This window comes from Notamacropus eugenii, chromosome 1 (genome assembly GCF_028372415.1).
Source record: "Notamacropus eugenii isolate mMacEug1 chromosome 1, mMacEug1.pri_v2, whole genome shotgun sequence".
Lineage (NCBI taxonomy): Eukaryota > Metazoa > Chordata > Mammalia > Diprotodontia > Macropodidae > Notamacropus > Notamacropus eugenii.
In genome coordinates, this window is record NC_092872.1 from 169,233,458 (window position 1) to 169,247,925 (window position 14,468).

A 14,468-nucleotide genomic window follows, 5' to 3' on the forward strand; every position below is an offset into this window, starting at 1 on the left:
ATTCACAAATAATGAATTGTTTATGAAAAGTATGTATATTGAGTTCATAAATAAACAGTAAGCATTTCAAGTTATCAAAAGAAAAATATTTAAAGGAATTCTTCATAAATCCAAATAATCCAACTTTAATGTGACCCTATTTAGGTTTTGTAAAAAAGCCTTTTTGCTTTGAGTAAGTATCCCTCTTGTCTCAGAAATAACATTAAGGGTAACAATAGCATTTTGGTTGGTTTCAGAAGTAACCAAGGTTCGAAGAAACCTTTTCAACCAAGAGATACTTTCTCCTTCAAAAAGATCAAAGAAAAGACTGCCCAGAAGTCATTCAGTGTCAGCGGTGGAAGGGCTAAAATACAAAACTGACAGCTCCAAGGAGATTCAAGGTATTGTATGTGTCCAAGTAGGAGTAGCCCCAAGTGAAAAAGGATTAACCGTCATAACTGTCCCCTCACCCTTTTGTAAGAGATAGCAGGGTGTCCCTGACTGTTAGAAGGAGCAAATATAGGATGATTGCAATCAAAGTCACATGACTGTCATAGAAACTAGGCTTAAATACCAGCACAAAACATTAGATGAAGAAAGCAAGCTTCTCCCAAAGGGTATGGAAGCCTTAATAACTGGTTATGGAATATGTTTCAAGCAAAGTGGGTGGGGGAAGAGGTGAAGGGGTGGAACTTCCATGGTCCAAAGCCATAGAGACATTCCGGAACATTAAAGGATGCAATTGTGGTCAGTGAAGGATGGCTTGAAGCCCAGAAGAATCATAAACCCTATAGAGCAGTGAATTCCTCATTGAGGGCACCAGATTCTAAAGGTAACTAAAAATCTCACCAATCCTAGCAACAGTATCAACCTGAAAATCTACCTTATTTGAGGGATATGAATAGCTTAGACTAGTATCTAACTCAGATAGGACTGACATAAACCATAATATCTGCTGTAATTGTGCTCATTTCTCCACTTTTGTAATTTGTTTTTCCTTTAGTTTCCTAGTAAAATCCTGCTTTCAAAATGACTGATTTTGGCTCCATTGAACTAAGGGAAAGGTTGTTCACAGCTAAGCTAAATAGCTTTTAGGAGTGTCCCTAGAGGCCAGACTTAAGGAGGGGCAGCTGTGATCCCTTTCTCCCCTACTTTCTCATCCTCATTGGAACTTCTCTTAAAAGCTGTTTGGCTTAATACAATAGATTCTCCAAGTATTTTTTATTCCATTGTATTTTTAGATTTGGAGTTTGATGTAGTTTTAAGTAAAATAGAATGCCTTTCCCTTTGTCCTTGAGGATATGTATAAAATAGATTATATGATTGAAAATACTGCTTTGTAGCAATAGCAGCAAACATTTTATTAAATGCTTATCATGTGCACATATTGCTAAGAGGCACAGTGAATAGAACACTGGACCTGGAGTTAGGAAGATGAGTTCCAGTCCCACCTGAGACCCTGGGCAAGTCATTTAACCCTTATCTGCTTCTGTTTCCTTATCTATAAAATGGGGATAACAATAGCACTGCTTCCCAGGGTTCTTGCAAGGATTAAATGACATAATATTTGTAAAGTGCTTTGCAAACAACGAACCATTTTATCAGTGCTAGCTGCTGTTATGTACTAATAACCCAGAGCCCACAAGATACAGTCCTACTAGTGTGGAGCTTGAAATCTGCACATAAACACAAAAGAAAGAAAATAACAGTATAGGATGCTATGAGTAAGTAGTACAGCCAGTAAATACAACAGGAACACAAAGTAGAGAGGGATCAGCTGCTGTGATAGTTAGAGTAGTTGACATGGAGAAGATAGATATTGGAGCTAGATAATGAAGGGATGATCCTTAAGCAAATGGAGAAGAAAAGGCAGGAAGAATATTGTGTGAACTAACGTATGATGGCAAGAAAACTCACAGGAGCAATAAAGCAGGCCGTGGGGCAAGAGCAGAAAGTAAATGCAGAGAAGTAATAAGAGCTAATCTTGGAGAAGTGGGTCAGGGTAACTAAGGATCCATGTTACAAAGCTATGTATTTGGGTTTCTCCCTCATTTTTAACCTTTAAATGAGTTCATTGGGGAGATGTCATTCCAGCAGCTCTGGTTTCTTAAAATATAGCATGTCCCAAATCTTAGTCTAGTTTTAAGCTTTAATAGCTTAAGATTTCATGAAGGCCTTGAAATACCCTGTGTATGCAAACACATAAAATGTGTATATGTATGTATTAATGTTTATCATAGCAACAGAGGTAGAAGAATGAAAACTTGTCAGCTTACCAACCATACCTGCTTTATCCTTTTTTATCTAACTCTTATAGTACATGGGTGGAAGTAAGGGTTTTTATTGTTTTATTTTTATTTATTTTTTGTAAGGGTCTTTATAAAATGTAAGTCAATATATTTCACATATGTAATTAATGGTAGCAATAGCTATAACTCCCATTTGCTTCAGTTCTAAAGTACTAAAATGACATTAAGATCTAAGATTAAGAAAATAAACTGTTATCTTCTGTGAAACTAGCCAATGTACTTCATCTGGTATATCAATAATGGATAGTCAAACTCTTAGCTTTTCAAGTAAGTTCTTTCATCTTTATAAATTGGAGGGGGAAAAAAATTTAAATTTAGAAAGGTTCAGAAGTCAATGATAACTAAGAACACAGGATGCTTGCTTCCCAACTCTTTGCTGAAGCAAATATAAATGATATTTTATATGAAAGTTTACTATACATTATCCTTTTTGGTGTTGATATACCAGCCAGTCTCAGACCATAATGATTAAATTGAAAAGACCTAAGATCCTTTCCATTCTTGTTAGTAAAATAGTCACTAAGACTTGCCATCCACCTCATCCAACCACAGGCCACTTGAAATTTGAGGCCCCTACTTTAATACTTTTATTTGCCCCTTAAAAAGTTATGTAAAGCTTATAATTTCTGTTTCATACTTTAGGTTATCATAAGCTGCTAACTAAGAGGGTGTCAGAGACTCCATTGCACAAACAAGTATCTAGAAGATTGCTTCAAAGACAGATTAAGGGCAGGTAAGTGGCATTCTTACATTTATCGGCTTCATTCACTCACTGTACCCTTTGTGGTTTTAGTATGATCTTTACCTGACTTTCTTCTGTAACTTCAAATTTGTCTGCCTTGGCTAAATCTGTGTCTTTACAGGTAAAGACATGTTTGGGTATTAAATAGAACAGTGACCAAAATTTGTATAATTTGGAAATGTAAACCCTTGGATTTCCAACAAGTGGACTTCTAATATGTTCAGGTTGGAGATTAGTACTCCATATAGGACATACAGGAAGTTGTCTGGGTCTCAAGAGTTTTAACAGTCATGAGATTCTCTTTTGAGATTAATACCAACAGGTTATTAGTGGGATGACTCCCACATTGTTCAAGTATAATAAAACTCATATGCATTATTTTCCTTTTTTCTCAAGGTCCTCTGATCCTGGCCCTGACATTGAGGTTGTTGAAGAATCTCCTGAAAAAGAAGAATGTGGTGGGTATTTGTGGAATCTTATCTTTTTACTTTTCCTTAGCCTTAATACACCATTTTATCCTGAGTTCCAAAACATTTTATAGAAAGTGATGATAGTGTCAGACCCATAGTAGGAATTCAGACTTTTGTAGTTGGAAGGGCATGAATTGGAAGGACCTCTAAAGTTCATTTAGTCCAACCTCCTACTTAGTGCAGGAATCTCCTCACCTTATAGGCAGATGGTTTTCTAGCTTCTGCTAAATACTTCCAGTGATGGAAGTCTCCTATCATGAAACATCATGCCGTTTTAGGACAGCTCTTAATTACAATCATCTTAAATCTGTTCCTCTGTTACTTTTACTCATTGATCCTATTTCTGCCTTCTAAAATACTTGACATAGTTTTAATCTTCCAGATGACAGACTCAGCTATTTGAAAATGACCATCATATTATGTAGTTCAATAAAAATACTTCAGGTTATTTAATAAATGGTCTTATAAATGAAAGAACACATACCTCACTCTAGAAAGGCAGCCACCTCTTAAGTGAAATCTTGGCTGTTACATAACATCATTGTAAGAGTAGTATAAATTATTCTCTCTTACCTTTAAAATTACTGAGGCAGTTTGTGGAGAAATAACATCCTTATTCAAATGGAAATAGAATCAGGGTGAAGGCTGATATAACCTGCTTTTTGCTGTAAAGTTCTTTGGAGTTTAAAAAAAATGGAACAAAAGTGATGGTTGTATTGGTTTTTATGTAACTTCAGGAAAAGACAGTGCTTCTCTATACTTCAGTGGGGTCACATCATAAATACTGTATATATTGGTAGCAACACTTCAGAAATCTTACTACTAAGCTAGTGGTTGTTCTAGAATTTCCATCTTTTCTTTTATTCATTGTTACACAAATATTATTTTTCCTGTTTAGTGTGAAAATGTCAGGGATCTATTTTCCCTGGATAACTTGACTGTTATTCTGTTTTTCTAGAAACAAGTTTGAGACGAAGCCCTCGCATCAAGCATCTCTCATTTGGGAGAACAAACTCTGCTTCTTTCTACCCTATCTCACAACCAAAGTCTCGAAATAGAGTGTACTTGAAACAGAAGAATGAATCAGGTTACTTATATACTTACCTCTTAGAAGTCAGTTTTGATGGGTGGGAGGTATTGATTTAGTGCTTTGGGGGAATTGTTGAATTTGCCAGGTTTTTTTCCTCTTGGTAGGGACATGAAATATGTGTGGAAACTGTGTGTAGAAAAAGTTTTCCAGCTTTCTGCCAAGATGTATACTTTGGACCAGTATAACATGTTGCCCATGACAGGATATACCTTTGGACCAGTATAGCATATTTCCCATAACGTTATTCTTTCATTTATTCAAGAGAAATTAATCTGTGATGACCCAGAACTTTTTCCCTACGGTCAAGTATGTTATATTATCCATTCTATTCCTCCCTTTCATTATCATGAAAAGCAAGTTACCTGTAGTGTTTTTCAATTTTGGTTTCTGTGTTTTTGCAACATTCATGTTCAAGTAGTTGCCTGTATTCACCAACATATAGGCTGAAGTTGGCTGGTTATAGCAGATATTTAACAAAATACACAAAATCACCAATGTATTAGATCTTTCAATTAGCTAAATTTCATTTTTCCTAATATAATTTGGATGTCTTAATGCTATGGAGAGAGGGCCAGTAGCACTAAAATGTTGTCATGCTTTATTTTTTAGATACTAAGGAATGTCCTGTAATTCAGGGTATCCGATCTCCCAAGAGGCTTCTTTTTGGCGCAGTATCTGAGCTGACTACTCCTACAAAGGAAACGCACCAAACCAAAAGGTCTCCAAAAAACACACTGGATTCTGAGAAGCCTGTTATTTATCAGGTAAATGTCTTAAATAATAAGACACTTTAAGGTCCAAAGTTGGGTATTATGTTCATGGGGGTCATAAGGAGGGATTAGAGGTGACCTTTCTTTAGGGGGCCTACAATACAGTATGTAAGACATAAGCACATGTAATCAATCAATTCAGGGATTTATGGTTGAGCTAGATATATGAGATTTTGTGATAGATTTATTTCATCACTATCGGTTCTTCCTCCACCATTGTAGATTACAAACCACTCATGAGTTGCTGGAGCTAAAAACTCTAACAATGATCCTCTCTGAACTAAGCTGATACCTGGAAAAAAGGCAGTTTTATTTCCTAGATCAGTATCCAAAGACTTTCCAGGTTGGTAGGACCAGCCAGAAGTTAAATTCCACTGGTGTAGCCACTTTTTTCTTTAGTCTTATTTTTCTATGTTCCCACAAATCCTTTTTCTCTCTCTTCTCTCTCCCCAATCACTATTGGTGGGGGAGGAGAAAAACTCTCATTACAAATACGCAGCCAAGCAAAACCAATTCCTTCATTGACAGTGTCCAAAAAAATATGATTCAACCTGCATGCTGAGTACATCATCTCTGTGTCAGGAGGTAGTTCTAATGTTTTATCATGTGACCTCTGAAGTCATCAGAGTTCTTAAGTCTTATAAAGCCATTTTTCTTTACAGTGTTTTGCATAAATGATTCTCCTGGTTCTGCTCACTTTAGTCCTCATCAGTTGATGCGAATCTTACCAGGTTTCTCTGAAAATTCATTTCATTTTTTCTTATGGCACAGCAGTATTCTGTTACATGGATAGCAGTTCTTTGCCACCACAAAAAGAGGATTTTTCCTATTTATTTGATCTCTTTGTGGTATAGGCCAGATAGTGGTATTACTGGATCAAAGGATATGCACAATTGATTAACTTTTGAGGTATAGTTACAAGTTGCTTTGCAGATAATGTGCCTTGTTTTTCTTGGAGCTCCTTTGAGATTTTTCATTTTCTTTTTTTGTGAACTCTGCCAATCTAATGAGTGTGAGGTTGAACTTCAGAGTTGCTTTAATTTTCATTTTTCTAGTTATTAGTAATTTGGGGCTTTTTTTTTTCATTATGGCTATTGATAGTTTAGATTTCTTCCTTAGAAAACTACTCTTTCAGATCTTTTAACTATTTATCAATTGGAGAGTGACCCTTATTTTTACAAATTTTAAACAGCTTTCTATATATCTTAGAAATGATACTCATTAGAGAAACTTGCTGTAACAATTTTTCTCAGTTGCCTGCTTCCCTTCTAATTTTAGCTGCATTGGTTTTAATTTTTTATGATAAAAATGATCTTTTGTGATCCCCTCTACCTCATCTGTTTGATCATGAATTAATTCTTCCTCTATCTAGAGATCTGAAAGGTAATTTCTTCCATGCTTCTCCCATTTGTTTATGATAGCACCCTTTATGTCTAAGTCACATACCTTTTTGGAATTTATCTTGGTATGTGGAAGGAAGTGCCAGTCTATACTTAAGTTGTGCCAGATTACTTTTCAGGTTCCTCAGTAGTTTTTGTTAAATTCCATTTGCGAATCAGTCAGTAAACATTAAGCAAATCTCCTACAATGCACCCAGACATTCTGCTAAGTGCTGGGGGTACAAAGAAAGGCTAGAGGCAAAGAGCTCACAGTATAATGGGAAAACACGAAAACAACTCTATACAAACAAGCTATATACAGAATAAAATGGAAATAATCCACAGAGGGAAGGCACTAGAATTAAGGGGTATCAAGAAAGGCTTTTTGTAGAAGGCAGGACTTTAACTGGGACTTGAAGGAAGCTAGGGAAGCCAGGAACCCAAGATGAGGAGGGAGAGCATTCCAGGAATGAGGGACAGCCAGTGAAAATGGAGTGTTTTGTGTGAGGAACAACACGGAGGCCAGCGTCAGGGGAGGGGGAGCCGGGATGAGGGGGGGAATGTTGTAAGGTATAAGAATAGTTAGAAAATGGGTCAGGAGGGAGAGCCAGGTTATAAATGGTTTTGAAGACCAAACAGTATTTTATTGAGTAGGTTGAGGGTTGGTATGGTCAGATGTGCACTTGAGGAACATTATTTTGACTTCTGAGTGGAAGACTGTAGTGGGCAGAGACTTGTGGCAAGCAGACCAACAGCAGTCTATTGGAACAATACAGGAGTGAGGTAATGTGGTGTTGGCAGTGTGTCACCAAAGGAGATGCGTGCAAGAGGTTATTAAGGTAAATAAACAGGACTTGGCGATAGACTGGATGTAAAGGGTGAGAGTGAAGAACGGTGGATGACACCTAGAATGCAAATCTGAGTGATTGGTAGGATGGTAGTGCCCTCACAATGCTCCTAGTCTTTTCTCTAATAGGGTTTTTAAGAAAGGAAGGTTTGGGAAAAAGATAACAAGTTCAGTTTTGGACATGTTGCATTTAAGATGTCTATTGGACATTCAGTGCAAGATGTCCAATGGGTATCTGAGGAGGCAAGACTAGGTCAACACAGATTAAAGCTGGATTAATTGGTTTTGAAAATCATCCCCATAGCGATGATAATTGGATTCATGGGAGCTGATGAAATAGCAGAGGGAGAAGAGAAGAGAGAGCCCTGTGGGATTATCGGGCAGGACCTGGGTGAAGATCCAGCAAGAGACTGAGGAGGATTGAGCGGTCAGCAGCACGGTCCTTGATACCAGGACGAAAGTTAAGTTCTAGCGGAAAACCAATCTATTTATAACAGTAATAGTTAGGAAAATATTGGGAGTTGATCTTGGAAGGGTTAAGAGATAAAGGGCAACTGGATGTGAGGACAGAGTATGCTTGGCTAGAACAGAATATGAGCAGGAGGTGAAAGGGACCTAAAAAGGACCAACAGATAGAAATAACTGTAGTCCAGCGTATGAAATGGAGATTTCATTTGGAGAGTGGATGGGTTTTGAATCAAATGACAAAACACCTGAAGAAAATGTTTTTAATTGTACCATCAAAATGTTTTGAAGTGTTGTAGGGACTGTAAGTCTTAATTTTTTAAAATTATTTTATTTTTAATTTATGAAATAAAACAAGTATTTTCATAACAGAATTTTTTTAAAAGATTGCACATAAAACTGCACATCTACTATGTACAACTTATTTTACCTCTTAAATAGAAGTAAAGTTATCAAGTAACATTTTTTTCCTTTTTTTTAAAATTCCCCCCTCCCATGGTTACCATTTTGTGTGTGTGTGTGTGTGTATAAAATCATTCTGTTCATTTATCAGTTCTTTCTCTGGATGCACATAGCATCTTCCCTCATAGGTTTTTTGTACTTAATTTGGGTATTTATAATAGTCAAAATGACTTAATTGCTCGGAGTTGTTCTTAAAATAAAATTGCTATTACTGTATGTAGTGTTGCCTTGCTTCTGCTTATTTTGTTCTTCATTGTTTCATACAAGTCTATCCATGTTTTTCTAAAATCAACAAGTTCATCATCATTTCTCATAAGCACAAAAATATTCCATCATAATCATATATCACAACTTGTTCGGCCATTCCCCTATTGATGGACATAAATTTCTGATTCTTTGCCACCACAAAGAGAGTTGCTATATATATTTTAGAACATATGGGATCTTTTCCCTAATCATCTTTGGAAATAGACCTAATGGTGGGATTGCTGGGTCAGAGGGTATAGGCAGTTTAATAACTCTTTGGGCATAATTCTAGATTGTCCTCCAAAACGTAAGTGTTCTAAACACTGGACAAAGGAATTGGAACTGATGATGGTCAAATTTAAGAAATGTTGGAGAGAAGAAATTGGTCAAACTTGATTGTTACCTAGAAAAGAAAACTCCACAGTTTTAGACTTGAATTCAACCAAAGGACACAACCTCTACTTTTCTCCAGTTTTCTTATCCTGTGGCTCTCTTAAATCGGCCTTTATGGGAATATCAAGGCATTAAGCTTAAGAGTTTTGCATTTTAAAAAGCTACTGGTTATAATATTTGAGTTGGAATAATCATTGTCACTTTCTTTATAGACACCTAGGAAAAGTGACCAGGAGCCTCAGACCCCCACTAACAGAATTCTAAGGAGATCGCCTCGAACACCACAAATAGCATATCATACTCCAAGAAAACAAAGAAAAACTACTTCAAAAAATACATCAACAGATCAGATGACTTTTAAGAGTTCTACAAAAGACTTTTCATCTGACTTAGAAGCTGTATCACTATCTGAGGCAAAAGTAATCCCTCAGAAAGGAAGCTCCCTGCAAAAAGAATTCCCCTCTCCTCTTAAGAAGATGGAATTAAAAACTCCCAAAAGGCAAAGAAGTCAGACACCTGCAGTTTTAGAGACTCCTCCTTGGTCACGTCAGAAGAACTGCAGTCTAGCCAATGTTTCACATCCTGTAGCCCAGTTCCCATTTGCTATCCAGACCACTAACTGTCTGACTCCGATTAAATGTTCCCAGAAAACACCTCAGAAATCAGCAGCCTCTGCATCTCCAAGAAGACCTAGCCAAGTAGTTGCAGTGACACCTCTAAGTCAGAGCAACCAAGACCCAAATGTTCTCATACATACAGCTTCTCAGCCAATTGAATACTTTAAGGAATTAAAAGATAAAACTGCCCAAAACATGAAAGGATCAGGGAATATGGTTGCAGTATTCACACCACCTATTTCTTCCCAAAAAAAGAAACTATTTAACTCTCCACCACGTGATGCTTCAATAAAGACTCCAACTAGGAAATCTATGGATTCCCTTTCTCCTAGTGGACTTGGAGAATTTGGTTGGGGCATGCTACAGAAATCACCAAACATGACAAGCTCACCTCTTGCCTGTAACCTTATCTCAACTCCCAGAAAGAGTTCAAGGGTAACTAAACCTAGTGATTGTCTCCCTTCACCACCTCCCAAAACCAGGAAACAGCATATGAGTAGAAGCAGCTCCAGCCTTGAAAGAAGCTTGCCACCTCACCAGTTCAATACCTCTGATGATCCTACAGTTGAACCAAGAGATATGGCAACTACAGACTCATCCCCTAAAAACGGGCAGGAAAAAGGGAACCTTTCTTCTCCATTTTCCCCTAAGGAGCATGCTGGTGTAGGGTATGCATGGCTTCATTGCTCTCCTCAACTCACTACCCAGAATGCAGCAGAACAACAGAGCAGTGATAACTCAGAAGCCTGTATAAGATCAGGGTTAAAGAAGGCTCTTACTTATGAGCAGCTTTCCATATCTAATGAAGTGGCTTCTCCACCTGCCAAGCCCAAGTCTCCTTCAGTACCTTCTTATGCCCTGCGTTGTACTGCAGATAGAAGGCAGAGACAGGCTGCAGCACGGCTAGCAGATCCAAAAACTTCACCGCAGCTTTCAGAAGACCCTCTGAAAGTGATTTCTGCTAATCCTCCAACCTATGAGGTTGAGCTGGAGATGCAAGCCTCTGGTCTACCCAAGCTTCGCATTAAAAGGGTAGACTCTAGTTCTGTCAGTATTGAAAACCAAAAAAAGGTGGACACATCTCTTGAAGGAGAGAACTTTCCTGATCCTGGGTACTTATTGCCCCAGGCTAAACCCAACCAACTTGAAGCTGCTTATGTTTCACCTCCATGTCTTCATTCTTCACATACTACCCCAGGCAAGAGTGGAGGACAGATGTATATCTGTCAGTCCTATACTCCAACTCACTTTCCCTCTAGCACCACCTCCCCCTCCTCGACAGATGTCTGGGTTCCCTGGACACCATCTCCCAGGCACAAAGGGAAGACCACTCCTGATATGATTCAAGACTGGCCAAGAAAAAAGAAGGCAGTGGACAGCAATATTAATTCCTGTGGTGGGAGAAATGAAAGAGGTTCAGATCTCCTGGGGAATGCATCTGGTATTGAAGAGGAGGGAAAGGAGAGAGTTTTTGAGCAGTGCATCAGCAAAACTCCTATCTTGGGGGATTTTGAACTTGAAGGAGTGTATCAGCTTCCAGATCAGTCCCCTTCCAGTGACTGTGAACCTAGAGCTGAGGACAGTTTTTCAAAGGGGCAATTTGGATTATTCTCTAGGAAAAGACCACTTTCCTCAAAGGAGGAAACTGAGCACCAAACCAGAAGATTGTATGGCAGCCAAAAAGGAAGTCAGGTCATTTATGCTGGTAATGAAACAAAGGAAGAAAGGAAATCTCCAAGCAGAAGTACAAGACAGCCTTCCTCCATGGGGGATGATGAGGTATTCATTTCAGGTAAATCTATTCTTGAGGTCTTCTTCCTTTCTGCTTAGGGTATTCTTATTAGGTATTATTATGCTGAGTAAACAGGCAGTTGGGGAGATGAATTCTTAGATGTGCTTGCTTATTTTTTTTTTGTTTCCATGGTCCATGGGGAAATGTAGCAGCATATTTTTCATTTATTGAGCAGATGTTTTTCAGGTGCCTGTTATGGATCAGGCACTGGGCTAAATGATGTGTTTGTGGTGTGGTGTCTCTTTAGGCTCTACCCCACCTAACTGTACTGTGAGGAGTTGTCTCTCTGCTAGTGGTCTTCGGGCACTGACCCAGTCTCCACTACTATACCAAGGAAAAACACCTTCCTTTCAGCGAAAGAATACTAAAGGTAAACCATTGTAACTTTCATCATTTATCAGTCAGCAAATCCTAGGGATTCTTGCCAGTGTCAAAACTATAACCTTGTCATGGCTGCCAGTTCAGTTTAGTATTTATTTTAGTTTGGACCTGTGATTTCATTAGTATAGGGAACTCTAGCATGGAAATATTTTGAGTACCTCATGCCTTAGTAAAGCACTAGGAATTAGGTTAGCCCAGAGTTGTCAGATAAATTGTTTTTTAAGGAGTTAGGGAGAGGGGAATGCATTCTAAACATTCTAAAATATTTTATGTATAGCCTATGATGTTATGTCCCTATCTCAGAAAAAGCCTCCTAATTTGAAGTGACAAGCATTTTTATTGTAAAAACTCCTTGCATTCTTCCAAGCACTTCCAAGTCTTCTCGAAAGCAAAAAAGCAGAAACTGACCATTACCTCCACAAAAACCTAGGCTGGATAAGTAAAACACTGAGGAGTAGACTGAAAATGGTTAATTGTTAAAGAATAGATGGTGAGTTCAAAACAATGGGGAAATTTTCATTTTATCAGCCAGTTTTCTATAATTTGTGTGTCCTTAGGTTTAAATCTGCATTTGTAACATTACCTTCTGATAATTATGCTATCCATTCTAATGATAAGTAGTATAGTATAGCTGATAGAGAAATGACCTGGGGGAAAAAAAACCTGGGTTCAAGTCTTGCTTCTGAAACATTCTGACTCTGTGACCCTGGCTAAGCAAGTCATTTAACCTCTCATTGCTCATAGACAACTCTCTAAATTGCAGAACAGATACCAAATTACATTTATAGAGGGAATTTTCTCACCAAGAGTTCCCTACACTAATGAAATTTCAGGTCTGGACCAAAAAGGGGGGGAACAGGACTTCAGAACCTGTTTTTTATGACTATTCTAAACAAGACTGTTTCTCTTTCATCCCACCAGAGAAGGGGATGTTCTACTAGTTACCTGAAGAATTAACAACCTGTTAACACTGGGTAGATAAGATTTCTTTCTTTGACCATATTGACTGGGAATCCAGGAAGTGATAAAGACTTAAAACCACTGAGCTATAATTTAGTCCTTTTTGCTCTAGAAGAAAGCACTAAAATTATAAATCGTGTGAATTAGCTTAAGCCCACAGTTCTGAGAAGTCAAACTGAAGGTAAAGTTTAGGAGAATTTTGTTGCTTGGCTATTTATTCCCCCCTTCTCTTTGTCTTCAATGATAAGTGCCTTAATAATCTTTATTCAAGATTGGAGGAGCTGATGAAAACTGTATACTTGGTAGTTTTGATAGTCTAAGCCTAGCACTGTATAGTAGTGTCCTACAAATGTAACTGTCCTCTTCATAAAACTTTCCCATCCATCTTTGTATCTATTTCCAGTACTTGGTGACTTCATTCTAAATCTTTGCCTTTTTACAGATGAAGAGATGGATATATTTCCAAGTACTGCAGACCAAGAGTCTCCTTTCAACATAACGACCTCCCGGAGACATCCTATTAATAGAACTTATACTCGGAAAAGGCTGCTCAGCTAGTAAAATCAATTTGTGGTCACTCAGTTATGGCCATTACTAACTTTGTCCGTGGCCATGCTGGCCTGCCACAACAGGGATTCTCTGTTCTTGTCTCTCTTCCATCAAAAGACTGACTTCCATCAGATGTGTCGGACCCTCACAAACTTGTGTTATGAATGAATTTATGAAATGATAACAGAAAACCCTGCACATCTTCTGTGGGACTGAGCTGAGAGATCTTCTGCAATGCCTGTGACCCTTTTCAGAGCTTGAGACAAGGGCTTTTTAAATCATTTGAGAGAGTATAGGGTATAACGGCAAAGAAAGCCAGACAGAAAGGTGCTGGGGACCTGACTTCAAGCCTCTTCTACTGTGCTCAGGCCCCTGAGTCTGGCTTGAAATGAGGGGTTATTATTCCCTGCATTTAATTCTACCATCATTCTTTGCTCCACACCCCACCCAAGACAGCACTAGTACCTTGGAATCATGAAGATGATGTCTGATGTGGCAGAAGAAATTGTCCACATTCCCTCCGTGTCATATAATAAATTGTTACTTGAAGCACTGGGTTTAGTGTACAGATGCAGTATCATACAGAAGAAAGAGCAGTGGCCTCGAGAGTACTCTGTCTCTAAATGACTTGGGACAACATGGCAGCTTGATTCTGCATCTGTAAAACTGGGGATAGCACTCTATCGAACAGATTTATAATCATCAAATGAAAGAACTATAAAATGCCATATACATATGAGCTCTATCTCTACCAGGTTTCTAATCCTCACCATGACTAGACGGAAGTCAGTTGTGACCATCATCCAACTCTAGACTTCTGTCCTTGCTGTTAAGGCTATATTTTTCAAAGTAATACATTTTGAAAGTCACATTTCCATGTTCTGAAACATCTTACTACTTTCTACCTTTCAGGAAAATGCCTAATGAGTTCAAAACAATTTAACTCGGGGATAAGAAAACATTACTTTTTCTCAGTTTATAGATGGATTTGCTACTAAATCAGTGGTATGGGTTTAA

The 14,468-nt window shown here is 38.1% G+C and overlaps 1 protein-coding gene across 2 annotated transcripts in view; it reads left to right on the forward strand.

Moving 5' to 3' along the window:
• TICRR (TOPBP1 interacting checkpoint and replication regulator) overlaps nt 1-14,004 on the forward strand; it is a 38,010-nt gene extending 24,006 nt beyond the window's left edge. For both annotated transcript variants that reach the window (XM_072618144.1, XM_072618155.1), the window contains exons 15-22: nt 237-380; nt 2,931-3,021; nt 3,427-3,488; nt 4,459-4,587; nt 5,200-5,354; nt 9,365-11,561; nt 11,809-11,931; nt 13,345-14,004. In XM_072618144.1, the coding sequence (XP_072474245.1) occupies nt 237-380; nt 2,931-3,021; nt 3,427-3,488; nt 4,459-4,587; nt 5,200-5,354; nt 9,365-11,561; nt 11,809-11,931; nt 13,345-13,460 (3,017 nt within the window). In that variant the 3' untranslated portion in view covers nt 13,461-14,004. The remainder of the gene's footprint in view (nt 1-236; nt 381-2,930; nt 3,022-3,426; nt 3,489-4,458; nt 4,588-5,199; nt 5,355-9,364; nt 11,562-11,808; nt 11,932-13,344) is intronic.
• Nucleotides 14,005-14,468: the final 464 nt, after the last annotated feature.